At 49.0% G+C, this 13,370-nt stretch overlaps 5 protein-coding genes across 5 annotated transcripts; 3 read left to right on the top strand and 2 right to left on the bottom strand.

Annotated features, from left to right (window-relative positions):
- Positions 1–276: 276 nt before the first annotated feature.
- On the top strand, positions 277–1,221 carry GIQ15_00571 (uncharacterized protein; the record flags this gene model as incomplete). The annotated part of the gene is made up of 1 exon (XM_033547988.1): positions 277–1,221. The coding sequence occupies one exon, from the start codon at positions 277–279 to the stop codon at positions 1,219–1,221; it is 945 nt and encodes a 314-aa protein (XP_033408939.1).
- Positions 1,222–1,440: 219 nt separating this feature from the next.
- On the bottom strand, positions 1,441–2,361 carry GIQ15_00570 (serine/threonine-protein kinase bud32; the record flags this gene model as incomplete). Its single annotated transcript, XM_033547987.1, has 1 exon — positions 1,441–2,361. One exon carries the CDS (start codon positions 2,359–2,361, stop codon positions 1,441–1,443), a length of 921 nt encoding a protein of 306 aa, XP_033408938.1.
- A 1,850-nt stretch (positions 2,362–4,211) lies between these two features.
- GIQ15_00569 (mating-type alpha-pheromone receptor PreB) lies at positions 4,212–5,385 on the top strand (the record flags this gene model as incomplete). Its single annotated transcript, XM_033547986.1, has 2 exons — positions 4,212–4,956; positions 5,018–5,385. The coding sequence occupies 2 exons, from the start codon at positions 4,212–4,214 to the stop codon at positions 5,383–5,385; spliced, it is 1,113 nt and encodes a 370-aa protein (XP_033408937.1).
- A 1,036-nt stretch (positions 5,386–6,421) lies between these two features.
- Positions 6,422–7,910, top strand: GIQ15_00568 (uncharacterized protein; the record flags this gene model as incomplete). The annotated part of the gene is made up of 2 exons (XM_033547985.1): positions 6,422–6,532; positions 6,588–7,910. The coding sequence occupies 2 exons, from the start codon at positions 6,422–6,424 to the stop codon at positions 7,908–7,910; spliced, it is 1,434 nt and encodes a 477-aa protein (XP_033408936.1).
- A 2,382-nt stretch (positions 7,911–10,292) lies between these two features.
- GIQ15_00567 (indoleamine 2,3-dioxygenase family protein) lies at positions 10,293–11,945 on the bottom strand (the record flags this gene model as incomplete). The annotated part of the gene is made up of 2 exons (XM_033547984.1): positions 10,293–11,510; positions 11,658–11,945. 2 exons carry the CDS (start codon positions 11,943–11,945, stop codon positions 10,293–10,295), a joined length of 1,506 nt encoding a protein of 501 aa, XP_033408935.1.
- Between the last annotated feature and the right edge of the window lie 1,425 nt (positions 11,946–13,370).

Genomic DNA, 13,370 nt, shown 5'->3' with positions numbered 1-13,370 from the left:
CGATGCACGAGCATTACAAATGCAAAAGGAATCCATTTCCCCCTTCTACGATATTCGAGTCCTTCAGGCCGGGGTTGGCATATCCTTTCTCTAGTGTTCATCACCTACCCGCCTGCCTGCTAGTTAAATAGCGCCTCTTCTTCTTTGAACCCCGCTATTTAGATATATATCAAGCACGAAATCCGGCGGCGAGAAGGCGTCAGCAGTGAAGATGAAATTGGTACTATCTACCGGGTAAGTCCGCCGCGTTCTATACACTGCTATAGGTAGAGTGATATGCTAATTCTTTATTCCGCGGATAGAAACATTGTCAGCAGCGGTCCGTCGGTGGTCCGAGGGCTGGCATCCGAGAAATCCAATGTCGAATTTCTAAACTCGTTACGATATAATTTCGTCTCTGCGCAGGAGATCGAGCCGTCACATACCAACATTCCATGCGAAGATACCCATTCGCCGCCCCAGAAACTCTCGTATAGCGACTATACCACCTGGACGGCCAGGGAAGAAGACACTCTTTACATACCTTCGCTCGACTTCTCGTTGCCCGGCTTGTCCGAGGACCGTTCGCAGTATGATATAACAGTGAAGCTTTTCTATTTGCCCGGCGTTCCGGCGCAACGGAGGTGCCAGCATGCACGCGAAGCAATTAACCTGGTTCTGAAGGAGTTGCATATTAGCTCCATAGACCTGTTGATCGTCTCGTTTCCAGAGGTATCCTTTGATGCGGATGATGACGGGGAAGAGGAAATTTCAAACGGTGACGAGACGGAGTCGGACTTTGATAACATTGTCAAGACGTGGCGAGCCCTAGAGTTGATGCACGAGCAAGGGACGATCGCACAGCTTGGGATCGCAGAATTCGACAGTTCGCGGCTCACCAAGTTTCTGGCAGAAACCAAAGTCCGGCCGAGCGTTGATCAGATCAACGTCAAAGACTGTTGTGTCGTACCGAAATCGTTAATCATCTATGCAAAGCAGGAGAATATCGAGCTTCTGACACATAATGATTGCACCGATATCCTGCCACGGGGTACGACCCGAGACTTGCTCTCTCGTGGAGAAAACGGTGCCGGTATCCTGGCTGCAACGGCAGATGCCGATGACGGTGGTATAAAGGGTGATATTGAGCCACAGTGGGTTATTAAGTATACTGCCGTGGTGAAGGATAGAGGCGTGATTGAAAATAAGGGTTATTTCGCACTCGCCGAAGTAGGGCCTTGAGATTGGAAGGCTGTTATATCTTTTCCTTTGTCAGATCATGTTCTTTTCGATGTAAGCGTGAGCGTTATCTAGCGCGGGGGTAGCCTTTGGATGCACGCATATAGACGACAAATCCGCAGAATACCCAAGCGTATGATGCCAGTATATGTATACTTCTTTGCTTGATTTTAGATTCTGTGGGCGTTGAAATGCGTTGGATTTTCATGTTAAAATCGACTCTTATCCGATCATGCTTCTCTTCCTCCCCCTCATCCGGACTTCTTCCAGCTTCTTCAAGACCTGTTTGGCTCCCTTGAAGCTCTCTGCGTATCCATCAAGAACTTCTTTGAACAGGCCCTCAGTTCTGGGGTGCGAGCTGGCAAATGCTCGTTCGAGAACGTACAAGTCCACAGCCCTATCCTCATCTTGGACCGTCTGGCCAGCAAGCCCAAAATCAATGAGAATGATTTCTCCGCTCAAGCAAGGCGGCTCTGTCCCTGGTTGCCCTCTATTCGTATCTGCTTCCAAAGGCGCTGGCTCAGCCACCACGCTATTTTCTGGCCGTAACATGAGGTTACTCGTTGTCAAATCACCGTGTATGATTCCTGTCTTATGCAGCAATCCGACAGCGCCCCCTATTTTTTTAAGGAGCGCGCAAATCTTTTTTTCACTCTCTTTAACAGACTCCACGCTAGCGCTCTTGTCCGTATCGGCCGTCTCCCGCTCGTCTAACTTCTCTTGGGTTTTCACCCACCGCTCCCAATCATTAACGACTCGTCTGACCACTTCTCCCTCTATCCATTCCATAAGCAGCCAGCCTCCATTATTCGCATTACTCCCATCTTTCCCTTCAGTAGTCGAATCAGAGTTCTGTCCCCAGTCTGCTGCCAATATTCCAGGCACGGGGACACCCTCTCTGACTAACTTGGCCATGCATCTTGCTTCTTGTAAAATTCGCTGGCGAGTTAATCGGCGGTCGAGTATCGGATGACGGTATGGCTTTAACGGGCGTACTTTAAGCGCCGCGGGAATAGATGAGTCTATGAAATGTGTCTTGTAGAGACGGGCTTCCGCACCCTGGGCAAGCAGAACGGGTGTTTTGGCGGGGTCGCAGTATGTAAACGGCTGTGGAAGCGATGGTGGAGGTTGTATCTCTGTCATTGCGCCCTTGATATGTATATGGTGACTATGGTATATGTAGGGGATGTCTCCTTGACCGATGAGCAGAATTGCCTGACTATGGTGTGATTGCACTGCTTTGATGTCGCATGCTACGAGATTCGTGTTTAGTTACTCTTTCCATACTTTTTGCCCATGGAGGTTTACTTGGCTGACTAAGCGAGATATAAACATCGACGTCTCCGACCTCAACCTCCATAGATTGAAGTAACAGATCACAACGGTGAGAATTTACCCTAAGAAGTGATACGGTTGAAGATGACAAGGCGTTTTTTTGTTCAGACTGTGAAAACCTAGCTTCATGGCCCCCTTTTTATTTTATTTTTTCTTGGATGGCTGTCTATGAAGTACTAGCGACGATGACGAATCTCACCCGAGACAGACAATAGCGACCAACTCTACGCAACACTTTATCCTTTAAGGCGGGCAAACGCAGTAGCCTCCTATAATCAGTGTCGTCCCGCTATTACCCCCAGGGAGACACGAACCGCAAGCATGGATTGGCACCCGGGTTGAGGCCAGAGCTCTATCACAAGTCGAAGCATTCGTGACATCCCCGTACTACGGGCTGCGGTGCCTGTCTCCCCGGCACTGTGGTCAAGCAGCGGGTGGACTAAACTGTGCCACACGTCCGATATTACGGGGCTGTCCTCTGAGCTTAAGCATGTATCACTGCTTCTTCCTTACGGACATCGCCTTCCGCGCAGAGGCTTGCTGCCTGGCGAAAGTAAGGGTATCGCGAAGGGATCCTATTCGAGGGATCCTATTCGAGGGATCCTATTCGAGGGATCCTATTCGAGGACTCTATCCATAGCCTTCTTGCTTTCGATATGTATTCAAACAAACACCCTAAGACGGCGGGCGGCAGTGGCGGGCGTGGGAAGGGCTAGACAACCCCGGATATCTTCAAGTTACAGAGTTCTGGAAAGGTCCCACCTCCCGCCTAGCGCTTTGGCGTCCTTATTTCTTTTACTTTTGACGGGAACTTTGCTCAGTATGGAGAAACACAGCACTTCTACTCCGTACTCCGGACTGCTTTTTATATTGAGCTGCTCCATTGGCTGTATCACGTGAACGACTTCAACAGCAACATTCAGACAACATTTCGCCCATTTACTATTATCCTGATGGACTGCTATTCTTATACCTGTCCTCGTATCACAGATTTTCTTCACTTCTGCAGACTGCACCGTGATGGCCAGGTCCGCCCGCGCTATCGGGCGTTTGGTTCGGGGCCGAAGATCATGCAGCCTTGATATTGTTCTTTGCAGCAACACCCGCATGCTTCATATTGTTCCTGCAGGCTGGAACCCAAATGTGTACAAACGTCGCCCTCTTTCACGTATATCTACAAGTCAGCCTATTGTGACTCCAAACCTCACCATCTCTCCGCTGACTGGCTATTTTTTTCTCTTTATTTATTCCATTTTTCCGTTTGTCCTCCCCCCGCCTGCTTGGTGGGCGCCTGGGGGACCTGCAGAATTGTTCCCCGTTTCTGAATATGGACTATGTTGATATTCAGTCCGGCGTCAATGTCTCTACTGCCTTTGTCCGGATACGGCTGTCTATTCTTCCTAGACACCATCATGCAGGTTTCCTCCGGGGCTGTTGCAGTGACAAACAGCTGCAACGAGGAGAATCTTCTCGTTCTCAGGGCCGAGAGACGAGCTGCCTCTTCTTTCTTCTTCTTGATATCTCAGCTGTGCTCTTATTAAAAGGCACAACATCTTCTTCTCAAGGATCTTGCTCTCCCCCTTCAAATTGTACATACAATTCCATTCCTCAAGATCATACAAACCTACCCATCAAGGACTCCCTGAGAGCGTGATAAGATGGCGCCAAACTTCGACCCTTTTCAGCAGAGCGTGACCTTTCAGCGCGGCGATGGCAGCTCTTTCCCGGTTTCAATGGCGGACTTTGACAAATTCTTGCTCTACGTCGTGAGGACTGCTATTGCTGCTGCTTCTCAGCTTGGAGCCTCCGTTGTGATGGCTGTCCTTCTCGCTCTACTTACATCCCCGGAGAAGCGACGTTCCATCGTGTTCTATCTCAACATTACAACTCTACTAATGAACGTCTGTCGAACCCTGTCATCCGCCGTCTTTTTCACTAGTTCCTGGGTTGAAGTCTACGCCTACTTTTCCGGTGACTATTTTCGGGTTACCGCAGGCGCCTATGCGAATTCTGTGATGGGTACGATAGCCACTGGTCTCATGGTTATCTTGATTGAACTATCCCTCCTTGTCCAAACCCAAGTCTTGTGCTCTACCCTATGTGGCATTTATCGGGTTGTCCTCTTAGCATGGTCATGTGTGGTGGCCATGGTGCCCATTGCATTCCGAATTGTCCTGGTGGTTGAAAATATTAAGGCAGTAATGAGTCAGTCCTCACTTGGAACGAAGGTCTGGATACAAAGTTCGTCAAATATCACCATCTCAGTCAGCATCTGCTACTTCAGTTTGATCTTCATGGCCAAGCTTGGATATGCCATCTATACCCGGAGAGCTCTGGGAATGACAGGATTCGGAGTCATGCAAGTGATCTTCATCATGGCTTGCCAGACTATGATGCTTCCAGGTATACATCACCCTTTCTCCCAATGCTTTTAGACATCATTATTAACATGGATGAATTCTAGCCATAATGTCGATACTCCAGTACTTCATTCCTGAGTTCGAGATTAACACCAACATACTCACTCTTCTTGCCCTATCTCTACCACTCACGACTCTTTGGTCAGCTGCAGCCGTTCGCCATATCCACAACGACAACAACCATGGCCCTGGCCGTCATATCTGGGGCGGCAGCTCAGGAAAATACTTCTTTGACCAGAGTAAGAATTCAGGAGGCAGCTTCTCCCACCCGGCTTCGACACTAGTTGGAACAATGAACGGTTCAGAGAAAATCAAGTCCGCTGATCATTTCGATCGCCTGTACCCTGAGCTAAATGATGCAGGCCCCATCGCAGTGGATCGCAACTTCAGCGTTACCGGTGACAGAGTATAAAGAGGGAACATACTACTGCCATTGATAAGTACAGTGCAGGTACAGGCCAACGTATGCATATGCTTCGATCATGTATAGCCCTGCGCTTGCGATGCACTCTGCCGATTCATACTCGATACCAGTTTTCTTTTTACTCCCTGCCTTTCTTCTTTCTCTTCTCCCCTTTCACTTGGGGCATTTATTCTCTTCAATCCGATTTCCTTACCATCGAATTTGATGAGCTTTTCTTCTTTGAAATTATGATTCCCCACAAGTACTTCTTGTAACTAAAGCACTGGAGTTTAGACACGGCCACTCTAGATTAATTGAGAAACAATTGCATAAAAATACATTCTCCTGCGTAGCTAGTGGTTCATAGGCATGATGCATAGCAAGAAGGGCTTATGCTGCGTATTATCTGCAGTAGCTACTATGTACTGGTCGAGTAACATATATTTAGCGATAGGATACTGCTAGATTGGCTGGTGAGAAACGGGCGAAGAAGTCTGGGCGACGTCGTGATCAGGCATCACCAAAATATCCCACTTCAAGCCCCAAGCTCGCGGCACCATCACATCGGTTTATGATGCTTTCTTCAGTCCTACGGGCATATGATCATGGCAGCAGTGCCGCAGAAGACCCTCGAATGGCTTTACCGAGTTCTGACCAGCGTGAGAAGCATCCCCAACGCATTCCTTATAGCTAGCTAACACCCATCTCTGTCGGTAGAATGCACACGACCGGAACCAAGCCTATCACGATCCCAACCGAACATATAGCGATACAGCGCAGCTTTTGGCCCAGTTTCCTTCATTTTCTCCCCGGACAGATGTTTACAGTATGAATTGCGCGCCTCATTACACGCCCGTCATTGCTCAATGCGAGACCTGCTTTGTATGCGGTTGGATCTGATTGAACGATTTTGATAGCATATGAAAGTGGCGCATCAGCCCTGCTTCTACATTTAACAGGCACACTACCTGTGAATTTCAGGGGAGCTGTATACAGGTTTCCGATTGCGATATGGATTCCAAATGTGTATCCGAATGCGTGCCCGATGGTTTATGTGACCCCGACACCAGATATGTTGGTGAGGCCAGGCCAGCATGTCAGCAGTGATGGAAGGATATACCACCATTATCTAGCCCATTGGGCTGAGGCACGGGATGTACGTTATGACTATGAATGTGGGATCGGTGCCAGCTACTGATGACGGGTTATAGCGATCTACGCTCGTAGATTTCCTCATGATCTTAAAGGATGTGTTTGCCAAAGAACCACCTGTGATATCTAAAGAGGCTCCGAACAGGAGACCGCCACCGCCGACACAACAAACAAATACGCCGCCTGCAGTTCCTCCATTACCGGCTGAGCTAGCACGGCCTCCACCGAGCGCTACATCGACAACAGCAGCTCACCCGCCCGCCCCTCCAAAGTTGCCACCAAAGTTAGGCGGAGAAAGGCCGCAGTCCATGCAACAACCAGCTCAGAATACAACGCAAAATGTTCCACCACCTTTACCGCCTATTCCAACAGAGCTACAATCTGCCCCTCACCAGGCGGGTGGAAGGCTGCCAGATAGTCGAGGGAGCCAGTTCCCACCCCAAAGCTCAAGCAGTCTAAGAAGAGAGATCACACCCCTGTCCCAGCATCCACCTCAGACGCACCCAGGCCATCATCATCAGGGCTATACCCCGGGGTATCAGGATCGTGGAACATCAAACTTCCAGGAACCCCCTGTACCTCAATATCAGCATGTACACCGGATGTCTCATCAGCCTCAGCCTCCTCTTTCACAACATGGCCGTATCGCGCACCCCTCGCAGCAACAGGCAGCTTACCACCAGTATGGGCCCCCGCACGGCCCCCAGCCAGGGGTTCATCAAGCTCCGGCCATAAGGGGGCCTCCCCCAAAGAAATCTCCTACTCCTGATCTTCTTACTTCGCCATTTGATCTAGAGCTACCCTCTCAACTACCCTCATCCGCTCCGCCTCCAATTCCCCCAAATCCGGAGAAAGACGTGCTTCTACAAACCCTGTCACGGACTCTAACCCAAACCCTGCATGCCAACATCGAGCAGACGAATTCTCGCATAGATCCTTTAAATTCGCAGTCAAAGGCATTGCACGACGCAATTGCCACCCTGCGATCTGAAATTGCCGCCGTCAATGCATTCCACGCTAATATCCAGTCAAATACGCAAATCCTACAACAGTCTCTCTATCGCGCAGATGGGATTATTGCAGATGCAAAGACACGTATATCATCGTCTTCGGCATCTTCTTCTTCCCAACAGCCTTCTGGCCTACCTCCAATAGATGAGGTACTAGTTGCTCCAACGGTGGTAGGGAAACAGATTTACGATCTTGTGACGGATGAGCGCAGCATTCAACGAGCTATTTACGCTCTTCAGTCTGCACTTGTCAGGGGACGAGTGGGGGTCGATGTATGGGCCAAATCAACGAGAAGTTTAGCCAGAGAGGCCTTTTTGAAGAAAGCTTTGATTCGAAAAGCTGCAAAGGGAATGGGTTTGGTTGTTGAGTAAAGATATGAGTGAATACACCAGTAGCTCAATATAAAGATCTTTTTATAGACTTCCATTCGAGTCACTTGGAACGAAGGAGCGAGGAAGCATATACCTCAAGAGGTGGTTTTCATGTAACAACGCTGGGTACAGAGTTCCACGGTGTATACATTTGTAGTAAGAAGATGGATGATTGGATGAGTAGCTATAGTCTACTCTATAGGGTAACAGGCAATTTCTTTCCATCGCTTTCCAGTTTGCATCCTTGTGCATTTATGCGCTTGTGCACTTTACAGACAATGCCTTAACCCGTACAGAAGGTGATGTCCTGGTGAGGTGCCCGCTTGCTTGCCCTGAACAATCCGTGTTGCTAGACAGATTCCCCTGTTAGCTCCATCTTATCCGTTCGCCAGAAGGTACCTAGGTAGTTACTTACGGGTAAACATCACAGGAATCACCCTCGCCTAACCTAATAGATCTAATGGCGGCGCTGTTGTATGCCTGTTAGTAATGACAGTAGCCAGTACGCTTTATGGCATAAGGCGAGAAGAACTTACATCGGGTGGAGGGTGCGGCAGCTTCCATCAGAACGGACTACTTCAGGGCGGCCTCGATATCCGAAAACTGGATAGATGACCTAAGGTATAGACCTTGTTAGTGATAGCCCCTGGTTTATAGGAGCAGTAGACATACCGAAGTGGCAGTGGCCGTGGTGGCAAGGGCTAGGAGAAGGACACTGGAGAACTGCATGGCGCTGGACAAATGATATAGATAGAGTAGACTGTAGACTGTAGACGGAAGCAATTGTTGTTAGGTGCAGATAAATCAACAAGCGGTCGTGGGGGAAATTAGTCTGAATATATACCCATCCACACTTCATATTGGTCACCTCTCCGTGTAAAATGCGAATGAGTGAAGCGATCATCCACCACAGCTAGCACCCATTTTTCAGTCTCTCATGAGCCTAACCGAGGGCTGATCGAAGCATCTTATTTGGTCAACAGCTAGTTAACTAGTGAACTGGTGGCTTGCCAGGCGTTGAGTGCCGTACATAAGACACACAGACAGAAGCTAGAGAGGTCCGCGTCAGCGTAGACAGCAGGATTCAGATAGATGTTTGATACTACATAGCTCTGAGCAGTATCATGGGTTAGCTGCGAGACCAAGGTCCTCGAAGTCATTTATAATTAATCGAACTGCTAACCGATATGGCCCTAGAGACGATGAAGGAGTTGGATGCTACATACGTGTATGTATGTAAAAGGTACATGCATGTGTGCGTTGTCTGCGCCCTGCTAACGGTGATGTGATGACTGAGAAATGAGCGGCAGGATTCTATTTGATGAAATCTGGATACATAGCAAGTCGATGCGCCACAGTTAGAGGTTGCTTCTTTTTTCTAGCCGTGTTGCATCTTGTGTTGGCCCCTATTCTCAATGCACGGCTGGTATTGTTCGAGACGACGGACACATCTGAGGCATAGTATTGGCCAAGCAAGACCGCCAGCTATCAAGAATAAAAGCTCATATCAAGCAGGGAAGATCGGGGCTGGAGTAAGATAGAGGGTATAGCTCCGGCCTATCCTCGGTGCACCGAGCCAGAACTTGTCCCTGACATGCCGAGTAGCTAGATATACTATTGTATGTACTCCGTATAGAGCTCTGTCCTCACACTACGTAGGCGAACAGACTTGGTTAATTGGATAGGACTTCGACAGCTGCTTTCCCCCGACACTATGAATCGCTAAATAGATGATATGCCCCTGTTAACCCCATATCTCATGCCGTCGCCCAAGATTGCCATTAACTCAAAGGAGTTAACGGACGACCAGGGTCTATGCAGGCAGATTTTGACAGGCTTACATTGGCATTGCTAAACAGATGAGTGAAGGGTGGATGGTAAATTATATACAAGCCCGGCATTTGAGCCGGAAAGATCCCATCCTTCAACCTTTCATAGTTCTAATGATCGAACCCCGTCGCAACTTTGACATACTCTATTAAATGTTAATATCTGTTAATTATGTAGGGGCGGGAAAGCTTGGTTATAACCCTATATTATGATCAAACCTTCACACTCCCCGTAATCCACTATATATAAACTACTAGGCCTTGATATTTAACTTTAGACTTGGATGGAATATGAAAATTGTTCTATATATCCACTTCTGGTCTCGTTAAACGAGGTAGTTGAGATCGAGCATGTTGAATAAGACAGCATTATTAGGGGCGGGATCAAGTACAGAAGCGTCCCGGGAACAAAGCATAACAGAAACGTTGTAATAGTGTTATACATATCATTGGGCCGTAAGGGTCATCATTAAACCAAAAAGCAAACAAGATATTCACAAGAAAGAGTTGAGTGTGGCAACAGGGTATAAGAAGTTAAAAAGTATACAGATAATTACCAATGGCATAGGCCACCTTCGCCCTCGTCCACGGACCATGTACCAGCTAGTCCAACTACTTGCATCTGTCCGTCAGCATGTTCATCAAGCTTTGGCAGGGTCGCTACCTTGGGTGCTTGGACGCCCGCTTTATCCAGAAGCTTCTTTGCCCATGGCCCAATGGCCGCTTCACCCGTCTCATCACGGGCCTGTTTCAAGAACGGGATGAGTGCGGTGCCGCCTGTGCCGCGGAGCGGCGCTTTCTTGTTGTGCTTTGACGATGGACGGTTGGACATTAGCATTCCACCGGGGGTTGATTGGGGTTGTGACAGTGCTCGTGAGGGAGAGGACAGAGGTTGTATATCCCGCTGCTCTTCGCGCGACTTAACCACAATGTACCGTGATACCATTGTGATGTGCGTGGTTCGGATAGCTTTGACCATTGCAACTGCTGTGTTGAAGGCCATGACTAGATCTGTATCTGACTGATGTGACTGGACATATTCTTGTATGTTGGAAACGCTGGAAACATGTTCCAAGAACCGCCTGTGTGGGCCGGGCATATACGTCCGCATTTCCATGAGGAAGTTGTGCCATCGCTTCCTCGCCTCGCCATTCTCGTCACTTGATGACGAAGAGGTAGGGGAAGGAGTGTTTGGCTTTGGTCTAGTTTCACCTGTTGGACGATGTTCGACACCCAGTACAATATCGAAGAATTGTATCAGCGAGCTCTGCGCGTTACTTCCTCCCCTATAGTGTTTGTATTCGCGGTTCTCTGTCCCGTCATCGAAAAGTATGCCACGCGGAAGTTCGGCCATACCCTTGCTTCCTGCCAAGAACGGGCGGATACGGTGGTAGAAAACATGCGGGTCACAATGTTTGTACATTTTCTGTAGTACGAGGTTGACCTCGTCGACCACCTCAGCAAACTTGGTCAGGCATTCTGTAACCTCTTGCGTCTGGTTCTCACGAGCTGCAGATATGGCTCGGAGCATAAGAGGTATGGACCGTGCACCCCGGGCCTCAATGGCAATGGAAACAAGGTAGAACCATTGCTCATCCACGGAGCCGGTAAAAGTGAATAGTGTGGCAAGGTTTTCGAGAGAGTCTGTGGGTTCATCGGCGAATATTGGCTTGTAATTCCATAGACAGAGGCCAGCAAAGGTGGCTACTGGTGGAAGTTCCAGTTGAGCGGCAATTTTTAAAAGTGGGATGGCCAGGGGTTGCGGGATTTCCTGCAAGTATATGTCAGCGTTGTGACGCGGCGTAATTAATCCCTGACGGACAGCGGAAAATAAAATATATAAAAAGATAAAAACAAGAAAGCAAAAAAAAAATATTCAACGGTCACAGGACAAAGCTGAAGTAGGAGGGTAACTTACATCAGCGGGTTCATCGCCCCCCCAAATATAGCCATGCAGAAGGAAACCAAGGATGGAATATGCACGTCTCCATTCTGGTGTAGTAAGGAGCTGGCCGGTCGAGAGCACAGGCATCTGTGCAATTGTTTTCCGCAGCCTCCCGGCTAGTATCAGAGGCTGGAGGTTTCTGACAGCCGTCTCCCATGGAGAGTAGTATGCTGGGAGCTCTGTAGCTGGTGGCTCCTTGGGGAGGAAGCCATGCTCCGGAGTGATGCCATAGTCTGCAAGGTTGGGGACTGGACGCAACATGGCAACGGTTCAGCTCAATATGTGCGTGCCGAAGTTATAGATATAGAAAACTCCCAAGAGGCCAAAATCCGCTGTTGGTTGCGGGGTGGGACAGCAGAACTGTCGAGGGAGAGGGAAGGGAGAGGCCTTAAGTATAGACAATAGAAGAGGCCGTGGCCGATCAAGGTAAGTTGCAGGCGAGCTGAAGAAGCAAAACAAACAAAGGGAGCACAAGATAAATATAACAATCGGGAGAATTTAAATCTCGCAGGCGAAAAAAAAAAAGCGAGCAACTTATTCCCAACCGACTATCACGTGGATATGACGTCTATAGGTACCCCCTGCGCATAACTTGTATGGCGAGATACTTAGCCCGGGTTGGCGTGTTTCGAATGAACGGACGATTCAGGGACCACGGGAAGTCTTTTTTTCCCCAGATAAACCAGTAGTAACTCTCCGCAAAGCATCTAGAGGACTCCAAAAGCCAAGCTGAACAAGCCCAGTAAATGGGTTTGGAATCACCAAGGTCCGCAAGCAGCCGCACCATCATCCCTTGACATTTTGATATTGTCCCGGCCAGGATGGAGACCGATGGAGAGTTAAGTAGACGCCACCAACCGCGCCCACGGGGAGATGATCGCTGTTTCAGTCTGGCCTGGCCGTCCTCACCAGCACCTGTTATCATCACAACAAGGATTCTGGTCAAACAATTGGCATTCCTACCAAGTTTGGAGGATGGAAGCGCAGTGGCCAACAGTTTTAAGTCGCCGGCAACATCAAGCGACCTCCAGACACGTATTCCACCGTCGATGAAACCGAGTAGATTCCTCCGTTGTCTGTTCCTCAGAACGATTTTCCTTGGCCAGATGGTCTGACACGGTCACACTGTATTCGAGACGTTTGCGGGTTTGGTAGGCATGGCCAGAGCATTCTGTCGTCCTCTGCGACCTCGTCGAAACCGGACTAGCAGCTGGACCAGCGCTCTCAGCGGCTGGTTGTAGTAAACAATTAGAGAAGGGCTCATGATGCGCGGTTTTTTCCCTATATCGACGTGCAAAAATTGTCGCGCATGCGGGCGGAGAATTCCACTGCCCAGAAACAGCGGAAAATGCCTCCTGCTAGCGACGATGCTTGCTTTTTTGCTGTCTAGTTCTCGACCGCCGCTTGCGGCGTCCCGGCATATATCTCTGGAATCGTTGCTCATAGGGCGTTGATGTCGACATTTCGTCAGCGTAAATGTATGTATCGTCAGTGGTGGTGAAGGTGGAAGCGGGGACCGGACAGCTGCAACTTATTTTTGTTTTGGTGTAAGTATTTGGATTCGGGCTGCGCTGAAGACCTCCATGTGATGGTTATATAAAGCAGGAAAAGACGAGGGCCAGCGAAGACAGCTTCTATTCATTGGGCGCGGAAGGCTGAATACCATGGTTCAAGCTGAGTGGCCGG

Source organism: Arthroderma uncinatum (genome assembly GCF_011692745.1).
Source record: "Arthroderma uncinatum strain CBS 119779 chromosome Unknown scaffold1, whole genome shotgun sequence".
NCBI classification, from domain to species: Eukaryota; Fungi; Ascomycota; class Eurotiomycetes; order Onygenales; family Arthrodermataceae; genus Arthroderma; species Arthroderma uncinatum.
This window is presented reverse-complemented; position numbering and strand designations above follow the sequence as displayed.